This window comes from Scyliorhinus torazame, chromosome 2 (assembly GCF_047496885.1).
Source record: "Scyliorhinus torazame isolate Kashiwa2021f chromosome 2, sScyTor2.1, whole genome shotgun sequence".
NCBI lineage: Eukaryota > Metazoa > Chordata > Chondrichthyes > Carcharhiniformes > Scyliorhinidae > Scyliorhinus > Scyliorhinus torazame.
In genome coordinates this window covers 11,386,135-11,399,975 of record NC_092708.1, presented here as the reverse complement: position 1 = coordinate 11,399,975, position 13,841 = coordinate 11,386,135, and the positions used below count along the sequence as shown (strand labels likewise).

Genomic DNA, 13,841 nt, shown 5'->3' with positions numbered 1-13,841 from the left:
ATAGATGAAAAAACAGGACCCAGCCCATCCTCCCCGTGTGTGCGTGGGTTTCCTCCGGGTGCTCCGGTTTCCTCCCACAGTCCAAAGATGAGCAGGTTAGGTGGATTGGCCGTGATAAATTCCCCTTAGTGTCCAAAATTGCCCTTAGTGTTGGGTGGGGTTACTGGGTTATGGGGATAGGGTGGAGGTGTTGACCTTGGGTAGGGTGCTCTTTCCAAGAGCTGGTGCAGACTTGATGGGCCGAATGGCCTCCTTCTGCACTGTAAATTCTATGATAATCAATGAGAAGGTAATGATCTCTGGATTACATCTGTGCAACGGGCTAGTGAGTATAGAAACAGGAGGTTATGCCAGATGGATGTGCAGCTGGAGAGATGGTGCAGGAGGGAGGGCTTTGGATTTCTGGGACGTTGAGACCATTTTTGGGGAGGGTGGGACCTGTGCAAGGTGGACGGTTTGCACCTGAACTGGGACTCGTGTCTGTGGCAGACTATATTAGGGGTATTGCGGTACCTAGGTGGGATGTACCTTATACTGTAGTTTGAGTGGTGGAACCTGCCTGCTGGCTCCGCCCAGCAGGCGGAGTATAATAGTCTGTGTTTCACCCACAGCAGTCATTCTGTACCGGAGCTGCCGGGGTAACTACTTGTTCATTAAAGCCTTCAATTGGACTACAATCTCGCTTCAGTAGTGATTGATCGTGCATCAGTGTCCTTGCAGGGAGGTTTGCTAGTGCTGTTGGGGAGGGTTTAAACTAACTTGGCAGGGGACAGGGATCCTGGGGGTCGGCGTGAATCCCGCCCCGCCCCTCCGACGCCGGCAGCCTTATTCTCCGGTGCTGGTTTTTGGGTGGGGGCGGGGTTTGCGCCACGCCGGTCGGGGGCCGTTGGCAGCAGCCCCCCCCAGCAATTCTCCGGGCCCCGATGGGCCGAGCATCCGTCAGTTCCTGGCCAGTCCCGCCGGCGTGGTCCATCACGGCGGGACCTGGCTGGTAGGCCATCTGGTGGAGTCCTCGGGGGGGGGGGGGGGTTGTGGGGGGATTCGGCCCTGGGGGGGCCCCCCACGGTGGCCTGGCGCGCGATCGGGGCCCACCGATCTGCGGGCGGGCCCGTGCCGAGGGGGCACTCCTTCCTTCCGCGTTGGCCTCTGTAGGGCTCCGCCATGGCCGGCGCGGGGAAGAACCCCTCTACGCATGCACAGGAAACACAACGGCTGGTCTGCACATGTGCGGAACCACGCCGACGGTTCTGCACATGCACCAACTCACACCAACCCTTCAGTGCCGCTTGGCGCGGTGCCAACGCCTCCGGCGCCGGCCTAGCCCCAGAAATTGCGGAGGATTCCACAACTTCCGGGTGGCCTGACGCCGGAGTGGTTCGCGCCGTTCTTCGCGCCGGCGTCGGGCCAACGGGCAAATTGCGGGACAATCCCGCCCAGGATCTTCAGGCGAGGCCGGGAAGGAGGGAATGTTGCAAATTTGATCAGGAAATCAATTACAGCAGTAAAGGGGGAAAACATATTGAAAGACTCTTCAAATTAAGCCATAATGGTAGAAGTTAAAATACAAAAAGGGGCAATCACTTTTCTGGGAGTGATCTATCGGCCTCTTAAGAGTCCGAGAGAAATAGAAGAGTAGATATGTCGGCAAATTTCAGAGGAGTGTAAAAGTAATAGAGTAATTTTTATGGTGGAAATCTAGCACCAGAGATCATATAATTAATTGTGACTTATTTTTGGATGAATTAATTAGTGTTAGAAATGTCCGTCACTGGGGTAAAATGCTTCCCCTGTGAGATGTGGGAGGTCCATGACTTTTCAGGTGTTCCGGACAACTATATCTGCAGGAAGTGTAACCAATGGCAGCTCCTCACAGACCACATGGATAGGTTGGAACAGCAGATAGGCACTTCTGTGGATGTTAAAGGATCTCCAGGATGGTGTGTTGCCTCCCTGGTGCCAGGGTCAAGGGTGTCTCTGAATGGACAGGGTGCATTCTGAAGGGGAAAGAGTGAATAGCCAGAGGCCATGGTACATATTGGTACTAATGACACAGGTAGGAAGAGCAATGAGGTCCTTCACGGGGAATTCGGAGGGTTAGGTAGTAGGTTAAACAACAGGACCTCTCGGGTTGTAATCTCGGAATTACTCACTGTGCCACGTGCCAGTGAGGCTAGAAATAGAAGAATAGAGCAGCTAAACACATGACTAAACAGCTGTGTAGGAGGGAGAGTTTCAGATTTCTGGATCATTGGGAGCTCTTCCGGGGCAGGTGGGACCTGGAGAAGAAGGACGGGAAACATCTAAACTGGAGAGGCATAAATATTCTGGCTGGGAGGTTTGCTTAGAGTCACTCAGGAGGATTTAAACTAGTATGGCAGGGACAGCTGGAGACTAAGGCCAGTAAGACTCAGAGGTAGAGCAGGCAGGGAGAAATTGCTGAACATAGCGGGACAGGTGGTCTGAAGTACATTTGCTTCAATGCGAGAAGTGTGACAGGTAAGGCAGATGAACTTTGAGCTTGGATTAGTACTTGGAACTATGATGTTGTTGCCATTATAGAGACTTGGCTGAGGGAAGGACAGGATTGGCAACTAAACGTTCCAGGATTTAGATGTTTCAGGCAGGATAGAGGGGGATGTAAAAGGGGTGGAGGAGTTGCATTATTGGTTAAGGAGAATATCACAGCTGTGCTGAGGGAGGACACCTCAGAGGGCTCATACAGCGAGGCAATATGGGTAGAGCTCAGGAATAGGAAGGGTGTAGTCACAATGTTGGGGGTTTAAAAATAATAATCTTTATTATTGTCACAAGTAGGCTTACATTAACGCTGCAGTGAAGTTACTGTGAAAATCCCCTAGTCGCCACTTTCCAGCGCCTGTTCGGGTACACTGAGGGAGAATTCAGAATGTCCAATTCACCGAACAGCACGTCTTTCGGGACTTGTGGGAGGAAACCGGAGCCCCCAGAGGAAACCCATGCAGACACGGGGAGAACGTGCAGACCCCGCACAGACAGTCACCCAAGCCGGGAATCGAACCTGGGACCCTGGCGCTGTGAAGCAATAGTGCTAACCACTGTGCTACCGTGCGCCCATGGGATCCAAGGAAATTTGGCAAATTGGATCCAGAATTGGCTGAGTGGCAGAAGCAGAGGGTGATGGTCCAGGGGTGTTTCTCTGACTGGAAGCCTGTGTCCAGTGGGGTCTCGCAGGGATCGGTGTTGGGGACCTTGCTGTTTGTGGTTTATATCAATGATTTAGGTGTGAATGTAGGAGGGTTGATCAGTAAGTTTGCAGATGATACGAAAATTGGTGGGGTGGTAAATAGTGAGGAGGATAGCCTTCGATTACAGGAGGATGTAGACGGGCTGGTCAGAGGGGCTGATCAGTGGCAAATGCAGTTCAATCCGGATAAGTGTGAGGTGATGCACTTGGGCAGGACAAACAAGGCGCGGGAATACGTGATAAATGGCAGCAACCTGGGAAGCAGCGAGGATCAGAGGGACCTTGGTGTCCATGTACACCCGTCCCTTCAGGTAGCAGAGCAGGTGGATACAGTGGTTCAGAAGGCCTGTGGTATACTTGCCTTTATTAGCCGAGACATAGAGTTTAAGAGCAGGGAGGTGATGCTGGAACTGTATAAACGTTGGTTAGGCCACAGCGAGAGTATTGTGAGCAGTTCTGGAATCCACATTACAGGAGGGATGTGATCGCACTGGAAAGGGTGCAGAGGAGATTTACCAGATGCTGCCGGGGCTGGAGAGGTTTAGCTATGAAGGGAGATTGGATAGACTGGGGTTGTTTTCCGCGAAGCAGAGGAGACTGAGGGGGGACAGGATTGAGGTGTATAAAATTATGAGGGGCACAGAGAGAGTCGACAGGAAGAAACTTTTCCCCTTGGTGGAGGGGTCAGTGACTAGGGGGCAGAGATTTAAGGTGAGGGGCAGGAGGGTTAGAGGGGATGTGAGGAAAAACCTTTTCCCCCAGAGGGGGGTGGGAGTCTGGAACTCGCTGCCTGAAAGGGGGGTGGAGGCAGAGACCCTCAGAACATTTCAGAAGTATTTAGATGTGGACTTGCGATCCCAGGGCAGGCAAGGCTATGGGCCTAGTGCTGGAAAATGGGTTGTATTTAACCGGCGCCGTTGGTGATGGGCTGAACGGCTTTCATCCTCTATGATTCTAATGTTGACGGATCTCACACAGACACAACAATTCAGTGAGTGTTAACGGACTCGACACAGACGTAACGGGGTAGAGACTCAAAAGACTCTCTCTTTGTTAGAGATTTGTTAGTGCTCTTTGGGGGGGTTTAAACTAATGCAGCAGGGGCATGGGAACCTGGATTGTAGTTTTAGGGTAAGGGAGAATGAGAGTATAGAGGACAGGAGCACAGATTTGACGTCGCAGGAGGGGGCCAGTGTTCAGGTAGGTGGTTTGAAGTGTGTCTACTTCAATGCCAGGGGTATACGAAACAAGATAGGGGAACTGGCGGCATGGGTTGGTACCTGGGACTTCGATGTTGTGGCCATTTCGGAGACATGGATAGAGCAGGGACAGGAATGGATGTTGCAGGTTCCGGGGTTTAGGTGTTTTAGTAAGCTCAGAGAAGGAGGCAAAAGAGGGGGAGGTGTGGCGCTGCTAGTCAAGAGCAGTATTACGGTGGCGGAGAGGATGCTAGATGGGGACTCTTCTTCCGAGGTAGTATGGGCTGAAGTTAGAAACAGGAAAGGAGAGGTCACCCTGTTGGGAGTTTTTTATAGGCCTCCTAATAGTTCTAGGGATGTAGAGGAAAGGATGGCGAAGATGATTCTGGATAAGAGCGAAAGTAACAGGGTAGTTATTATGGGAGACTTTAACTTTCCAAATATTGACTGGAAAAGATATAGTTCGAGTACAATAGATGGGTCATTTTTTTGTACAGTGTGTGCAGGAGGGTTTCCTGAAACAATATGTTGACAGGCCAACAAGAGGCGAGGCCACTTTGGATTTGGTTTTGGGTAATGAACCAGGCCAGGTGTTGGATTTGGAGGTAGGAGAGCACTTTGGGGACAGTGACCACAATTCGGTGACATTTACGTTAAGGATGGAAAGGGATAAGTATACACCGCAGGGCAAGAGTTATAGCTGGGGGAAGGGCAATTATGATGCCATTAGACGTGACTTGGGGGGGATAAGGTGGAGAAGTAGGCTGCAAGTGTTGGGCACACTGGATAAGTGGGGCTTGTTCAAGGATCAGCTACTGCGTGTTCTTGATAAGTATGTACCGGTCAGGCAGGGAGGAAGGCGTAGAGCGAGGGAACCGTGGTTTACCAAGGAAGTGGAATCTCTTGTTAAGAGGAAGAAGGAGGCCTATGTGAAGATGAGGTGTGAAGTTTCAGTTGGGGCGATGGATAGTTACAAGGTAGCGAGGAAGGATCTAAAGAGAGAGCTAAGACGAGCAAGGAGGGGACATGAGAAATATTTGGCAGGAAGGATCAAGGAAAACCCAAAAGCTTTCTATAGGTATGTCAGGAATAAGCGAATGACTAGGGAAAGAGTGGGACCAGTCAAGGACAGGGATGGGAAATTGTGTGTGGAGTCTGAAGAGATAGGCGAGATACTAAATGAATATTTTTCGTCAGTATTCACTCAGGAAAAAGATAATGTTGTGGAGGAGAATGCTGAGCCCCAGGCTAATAGAATAGATGGCATTGAGGTACGTAGGGAAGAGGTGTTGGCAATTCTGGACAGGCTGAAAATAGATAAGTCCCCGGGACCTGATGGGATTTATCCTAGGATTCTCTGGGAGGCCAGGGAAGAGATTGCTGAACCTTTGGCTTTGATTTTTATGTCATCATTGGCTACAGGAATAGTGCCAGAGGACTGGAGGACAGCAAATGTGGTCCCTTTGTTCAAAAAGGGGAGCAGAGACAACCCCGGCAACTATAGACCGGTGAGCCTCACGTCTGTAGTGGGTAAAGTCTTGGAGGGGATTATAAGAGACAAGATTTATAATCATCTAGATAGGAATAATATGATCAGGGATAGTCAGCATGGCTTTGTGAAGGGTAGGTCATGCCTCACAAACCTTATTGAGTTCTTTGAGAAGGTGACTGAACAGGTAGATGAGGGTAGAGCAGTTGATGTGGTGTATATGGATTTCAGCAAAGCATTTGATAAGGTTCCCCACGGTAGGCTATTGCAGAAAATACGGAGGCTGGGGATTGAGGGTGATTTAGAGATGTGGATCAGAAATTGGCTAGCTGAAAGAAGACAGAGGGTGGTGGTTGATGGGAAATGTTCAGAATGGAGTACAGTCACAAGTGGAGTACCACAAGGATCTGTTCTGGGGCCGTTGCTGTTTGTCATTTTTATCAATGACCTAGAGGAAGGAGCAGAAGGGTGGGTGAGTAAATTTGCAGACGATACTAAAGTCGGTGGTGTTGTCGATAGTGTGGAAGGATGTAGCAGGTTACAGAAGGTTATAGATAAGCTGCAGAGCTGGGCTGAGAGGTGGCAAATGGAGTTTAATGTAGAGAAGTGTGAGGTGATTCACTTTGGAAGGAATAACAGGAATGCGGAATATTTGGCTAATGGTAAAGTTCTTGAAAGTGTGGATGAGCAGAGGGATCTAGGTGTCCATGTACATAGATCCCTGAAAGTTGCCACCCAGGTTGATAGGGTTGTGAAGAAGGCCTATGGAGTGTTGGCCTTTATTGGTAGAGGGATTGAGTTCCGGAGTCGGGAGGTCATGTTGCAGCTGTACAGAACTCTGGTACGGCCGCATTTGGAGTATTGCGTACAGTTCTGGTCACCGCATTATAGGAAGGACGTGGAGGCTTTGGAGCGGGTGCAGAGGAGATTTACCAGGATGTTGCCTGGTATGGAGGGAAAATCTTATGAGGAAAGGCTGATGGACTTGAGGTTGTTTTCGTTGGAGAGAAGAAGGTTAAGAGGAGACTTAATAGAGGCATACAAAATGATCAGGGGGTTGGATAGGGTGGACAGTGAGAGCCTTCTCCCGCGGATGGAAATGGCTGGCACGAGGGGACATAGCTTTAAACTGAGGGGTAATAGATATAGGACAGAGGTCAGAGGTAGGTTCTTTACGCAAAGAGTAGTGAGGCCGTGGAATGCCCTACCTGCTACAGTAGTGAACTCGCCAACATTGAGGGCATTTAAAAGTTTATTGGATAAACATATGGATGATAATGGCATAGTGTAGGTTAGATGGCTTTTGTTTCGGTGCAACATCGTGGGCCGAAGGGTCTGTACTGCGCTGTATTGTTCTATGTTCTATGTTCTAAGACGGGTTTGCGAATGAAATGGTCTTACCTTGAAGATCTTTGACCACCTTTAGGAGCTGAACATCTGGATCTCCGGCCATTCTGGACAGTGACCTCAGCAGAACCCTCTGTGACCTGCACTGAAGGACTGATTTGTTAGTGAGATAGGTCTTCATCCTCCTGATTTATTCATTACCCAGTACCAAATCCAATATGGCCTCGCCTCTCGTTGGCCTATCTACATACTGTGTCAGGAAACCCTCCTGCACACATTGGAAAAAAAGGACCCATCTAATGTACTCGAACTATAGCGTTTCCAGTCAATATTTGGAAAGTTAAAGTCCCCCATAACAACTACCCTGTTGCTTTCGCTCCTATCCAGAATCATCTTTGCAATCCTCTCCTCTACATCTCAGGAACTTTTCGGAGGCCTATAGAAAACCCCTAACAGGGTGACCGCACCTTTCCTGTTTCTAACCTCAGCCCATACTACCTCAGTAGACGAGTCCTCATCAAACGTTCTTTCTGCCACCGTAATACTGTCCTTGACTAATAATGCCACCCCTCCCCCTCTTTTACCACCTTCCCTGAGCTTACTGAAATATCTAAACCCCGGCACCTGCAACAACCATTCCTGTCCCTGCTCTATCTATGTCTCCGAAATGGCCACAACATCGAAGTCCCAGGTACCAACCCATGCCGCAAGCTCACCCACCTTATTCCGGATGTTCCTGGCATTGAAGAAGACACACTTTAAACCACCTTCCTGCCTGCCGGTACACTCCTGCAACTTTGAAACCCTACTCATGACCTCACTACTCTCAACCTCCTGTATACTGGAGCTACAATTCAGGTTCCCAAGCCCCTGCTGAACTAGTTTAAACCCTCCCGAAGAGTATTAGCAAATTTCTCCCCCAGATATTGGTACCCCTCTGGTCCAGGTGTAGACCATCCCGTTTGTAGAGGTCCCACCGACCCCAAAATGAGCCCCAATTATCCAGAAATCTGAAACCCTCCTTCCTGCACCACCCCTGTAGCCACGTGTTCAACTCCTCTCTCTCCTTATTCCTCATCTCGCTATCACGTGGCACGGGTAACAACCCAGAGATAATAACTCTGTTTGTCCGAGATCTAAGTTTCCACCCTAGCTCCCTGAATTCCTGCCTTACATCCCTATCCCTACCTATGTCGTTGGTACCTATGTGGACCACGACTTGGGGCTGCTCCCCCTCCCCCTTAAGGATCCCCAAAACACGATCCGAGACATCACGCACCCTGGCACCTGGGAGGCAACACACCAACCGTGAGTCTCTCTCGTTCCCACAGAATCTCCTATCTATCCCCCTAACTATGGAGTCTCCAATGACTAATGCTCTACTCCTCTCCCCCCCTACCCTTCTGAGCAACAGGGACAGACTCTGTGCCAGAGACCTGTACCCCATGGCTTACCCCTGGTAAGTCCCCCCCCCCAACAGTATCCAAAGCGGTATACTTGTTACTAAGGGGAACGACCACAGGGGATCCCTGTACTGACTGCTTCCTCCCAGCCCCTCTCACCGTCACCCATCTATCTTTATTCTTCGGAGTAACTACATCCCTGAAGCTTCTATCTATGACCAACTCTGCCTCCCGAATGATCCGAAGTTCATCCAGCTCCAGCTCCAGTTCCCTAACACGGTTTCTGAGGAGCTGGAGATGGGTGCACTTCCCACAGATGAAATCAGCAGGGACACTGACGGCGTCCCTCACCTCAAACATTCTGCAGGAGGAACATTGCACTGCCTTCCCTGCCATCCCCTCTAGATAAAGAAAAAGAAAGAAAGAGCTTACCTGTTATTCACTCCCCTTCTCAGCAAGCACTCACTCAGCAACCTCTGCGCCCTGCACGATAACACCTGAGGGAAAATAAATAAAAACTACTTACCAGTCACCAGCCAATCCCTTACCTGCAGGCTGTGATGTCACGGTTCAACTTTCCACTTCTACCTGCCCTCGAGCCTTCCTCTTGATCCTTACAGCGGTTGGGTTTTTTGGGTTAGAGGAGAGGGTAGGGAGGGAAACACTGAAGAAGTGTTTCAGGTTTAAGTGTCACTTAACAACAGCTCCTCCACAAACCACCTCCAAGTTAGGGTGAGCACACGGACGTATGCAAATTTCCCCTGCAATGGCCAATCAGCAGCTCCGCTCTACTGCCCTCTGCTGGATGCTTGTCTTCACTTGAACAGCTAGGGTCTCTTGTTCAGGTACGCCTCCAAGTTAGGGTGAGCACACGGACGTATGCAAATTTCCCCTGTAACGGCCAATCAGCTGCTCCGCTCTACTGCCCTCTGCTGGATTTAATTCAATGATGTGGAATTCAATGCTGATATTAATATTAGTGTGGAACCCTGAGTCCTCCCCTCTGATTGTAACGCCTTCTGTAAGCGGTTGCAGCCTCACCCCTGAGTTAGCGGGTTGGAGATTGACGTCCCATCCCGCAGATTTGAATCTATAATCCAGGCTGACACCCCGGGTGCAGTCCTGATGCTGTGATGTATCTTTCAGATGAAACATTAATCAGAGGCCCCATCTGTCCCCTCGGGTGATCATATTGGCCACTTTTTCACAGAAGAGCCAGGGAGTTGTCTCCAAGTTCAGGCCAACGTTAGTCCCTCAGCCAGCATCACTAAAACAGATTGTCTGCTCTTTAACACAATGCTGATTGTCAGATCTTGCTAGGCACTAATTGGCTGTTGCGTTTCCTACATCACAGTGACTAATGTGCTACATTGCAAAGAGGTTTTCGACATAGAAGCATACAATCCCTACAGTGCAGAAGGAGGCCATTCGGCCCATTGAGTCTGCACTGATCGTCTGAAAGAGCACCCTACGTCGGCCCACTCCATCCCTGTAACCCGTAACCCTGGACACTAAGGGCAATTTATCACGGCCAATCCACCTAACCTGCTCATCTTTGGACTGTGGGAGGAGACCGGAGAGAGTGCAAACTCCACACAGACATTCTCCCAGGCTGGATTTGAACCCGGGTCCCAGGCGCTGTGAGGCAGCAGAGCTAACCACTGTGCTATCGTTCCTCCCCCGATCTGAAACATTCACTTCCTCCATCACCAACGCACAGTAGGAATAGTGTGACCATCGACAAGATGCACTGGAGCAACTCACCAGGGCTCCTCAAACAGCACCTTCCAAACCTTCACCACATGCAAAGAAAGAGCAGCAGATACCCGGGAACCCCACCGCCTGGAGGTTCCTCTCCAACTCACTCACCACCCTGACTGGGAAATATATCGGCCGTTCCTTCCCTGTCGCTGGGGCAACATCCTGGAACTCCCTCCCTAACAGCACAGTGGGTGTACCTACACCTCAGGGACTGCAGCGGTTCAAGAAAGCAGCTCACCCCCACCTTCTGAAATCTAATTAGGGACGGACAATACATGTCGGTCTAACCACCGAGGCCCACACCAGGTGCAGGAATATGAAAGATCTTCAGAAACGCTGATGTTGTGAAAGGTGCTTTAGAAACTCAAGTGTTTTTCTCTAATTTATTTACAGGGAGGTAAAGTTACTGAGCTGATTCTGAGCCCATTGCCACCCTACTGAAGCTAACTAAAGGCATTCAAACTCAAACACTGGGCGGGATATACCGAGCCACACAGCCTGGGCGGGATTCCCCTTCCCTTCAATCCCGGGATTCCCCTTCCCACCATTCCCGGGATTCCCCTTCCCGTCAAACCCGGGATTCCCCTTCCCACCAGCCCCGGGATTCCCCTTCCCGTCAAACCCGGGATTCCCCTTCCCACCAGCCCCGGGATTCCCCTTCCCGTCAAACCCGAGATTCCCCTTCCCACCAGCCCCGGGATTCCCCTTCCCTCCATTCCCGGGATTCCCCTTCCCGTCAAACCCGGGATTCCCCTTCCCACCAGCCCCGGGATTCCCCTTCCCGTCAAACCCGGGATTCCCCTTCCCACCAGCCCCGGGATTCCCCTTCCCGTCAAACCCGAGATTCCCCTTCCCACCAGCCCCGGGATTCCCCTTCCCGCCAACCCCGGGATTCCCCTTCCCACCATTCCCGGGATTCCCCTTCCCGTCAAACCCGGGATTCCCCTTCCCGCCAACCCCGGGATTCCCCTTCCCGCCAACCCCGGGATTCCCCTTCCCACCATTCCCGGGATTCCCCTTCCCGTCAAACCCGGGATTCCCCTTCCCACCAGCCCCGGGATTCCCCTTCCCGCCAACCCCGGGATTCCCCTTCCCACCATTCCCGGGATTCCCCTTCCCGTCAAACCCGGGATTCCCCTTCCCGCCAACCCCGGGATTCCCCTTCCCACCATTCCCGGGATTCCCCTTCCCGTCAAACCCGGGATTCCCCTTCCCACCAGCCCCAGGATTCCCCTTCCCGTCAAACCCGGGATTCCCCTTCCCACCAGCCCCGGGATTCCCCTTCCCGCCAACCCCGGGATTCCCCTTCCCACCATTCCCGGGATTCCCCTTCCCGTCAAACCCGGGATTCCCCTTCCCACCAGCCCCGGGATTCCCTTTCCCGCCAACCCCGGGATTCCCCTTCCCACCATTCCCGGGATTCCCCTTCCCGTCAAACCCGGGATTCCCCTTCCCGCCAACCCCGGGATTCCCCTTCCCACCATTCCCGGGATTCCCCTTCCCGTCAAACCCGGGATTCCCCTTCCCACCAGCCCCAGGATTCCCCTTCCCGTCAAACCCGGGATTCCCCTTCCCACCAGCCCCGGGCTTCCCCTTCCCACCATTCCTGGGATTCCCCTTCCCACCATTCCCGGGATTCCCCTTCCCACCAGCCCCGGGCTTCCCCTTCCCGCCAATCCCGTGATTCCCCTTCCCACCATTCCCGGGATTCCCCTTCCCGTCAAACCCGGGATTCCCCTTCCCACCAGCCCTGGGATTCCCCTTCCCACCAGCCCCGGGATTCCCAGTCCCGTCAGCCCCGGATTCCCATTCCCGCCAGACGGCCCCGGGATTCCCTGCAAGCCCCGGGATTTTCCGTTCCTCCAGCAGGCCCCAGGATTTTCCGTCCCACCTGACGGCCAATGGGGTTTCCCGTTCTGGGCAGCCCCACGCCGTCGGGAAATCCCCAGGCTGCCGCCGAAACGGAGAATCCCCCCGGCGGAGAATCCAGCACGTTTTTCAGCGGTGGGGGAGGCCCCCCAGCGGGATTTTCTGATCCCACCACTGTCACTGACATTTCCTATTGACTGCACCGCTCATCACCGGGAAACCCGGGCACCATCGGTGGGACCGGAATATCCCACCAACGGGAACAGCCGGTAAATCCCGCCCCCTGAGTCCAATTCTCTCGCTGGTTCAATGTCTCCATCTTTTTGTCCTTTTATACATTTGTCAACTCTGCCTGTATCCGATTGCCTGACTCTCTCTCTCTCTTCTGGCCTGTATCTGATTGCCAGTCTCTCTCTCTGTCCTCCTGCCTGTATCTGATTGCCTGTCTCTCTCTCTGTCCTCCTGCCGGTATCTGATTGCCTGTCTCAATCTCTCTCTTCCTGCCTGTATCTGATTGTCTGACTCTCTCTCTCTCTCTCTTCTGGCCGGTATCTGATTGCCTGTCTCTCTCACTGTCCTCCTGCTTGTATCTGATTGCCTGTCTCAATCTCTCTCTTCCTGCCTGTATCTGATTGTCTGACTCTCTCTCTCTCTCTCTTCTGGCCGGTATCTGATTGCCTGTCTCTCTCGCTCTCTTCTGGCCTGTATCGGTTTGTTTGACTCTCTCTCTTCTGGCCTGTATCTGATTGCCTGTCTCTCTCTCGTCCTGCCTGTATCCGATTGCCTGACTCTCTCTCTTTCTGTCCTGTATCTGATTGCCTGACTCTCTCTCTCTCTCTCTCTTCTGGCCTGTATCTGATTGCCTGACTCTCTCTCTCTCTCTTCTGGCCTGTACCTGTTTGCCTGACTCTCTCTCTTCTGGCCTGTATCAAATTGCCTGTCTCTCTCTGTCTTCCTGCCTGTATCTGATTGCCTGTCTCAATCTTTCTCTTCCTCCTGTATCTGATTGCCTGTCTCAATCTCTCTCTTCCTGCCTGTAACTGATTGCCTGTCTCACTGTCTTCCTGTCTGTATTTGATTGTCTGTCTCTCTCTCTCTCTTCCTGCCTGTATCGGATTGCCTGTCTCTCTCTCTCTTCTGGCCTGTATCTGTTTGCCTGTCTCTCTCTTTTCTGGCCTGTATCTAATTGCCTGTCTCTCTCTGTCTTCCTGCCTGTATCTGATTGTCTGACTCTCTCTCTCTCTCTCTCTTCTGGCCGGTATCTGATTGCCTGTCTCTCTCACTGTCCTCCTGCCTGTATCTGATTGCCTGTCTCAATCTCTCTCTTCCTGCCTGTATCTGATTGTCTGACTCTCTCTCTCTCTCTCTTCTGGCCGGTATCTGGTTGCCTGTCTCTCTCGCGGTCCTACTGCCTGTATCTGATTGCCTGTCTCTCTCTCTCTCTTCCTGCCGGTATCTGATTGCCTGACTCTCTCGCTCTCTTCTGGCCTGTATCTGTTTGCCTGACTCTCTCTCTTCTGGCCTGTATCTGATTGCCTGTCTCTCTCTCT

The 13,841-nt window shown here is 51.9% G+C and overlaps 1 protein-coding gene across 2 annotated transcripts in view; it reads right to left on the bottom strand.

Annotated features, from left to right (window-relative positions):
- LOC140385970 (uncharacterized) overlaps positions 1 to 13,841 on the bottom strand; it is a 105,757-nt gene that overhangs the window by 79,365 nt on the left and 12,551 nt on the right. Inside the window, exon 2 of one of the 2 annotated variants that reach the window (XM_072468621.1) lies at positions 7,313 to 7,403. In XM_072468621.1, the coding sequence (XP_072324722.1) occupies positions 7,313 to 7,364 (52 nt within the window). In that variant the 5' untranslated portion in view covers positions 7,365 to 7,403. The remainder of the gene's footprint in view (positions 1 to 7,312; positions 7,404 to 13,841) is intronic. The other variant, XM_072468616.1, reaches the window with a different exon arrangement.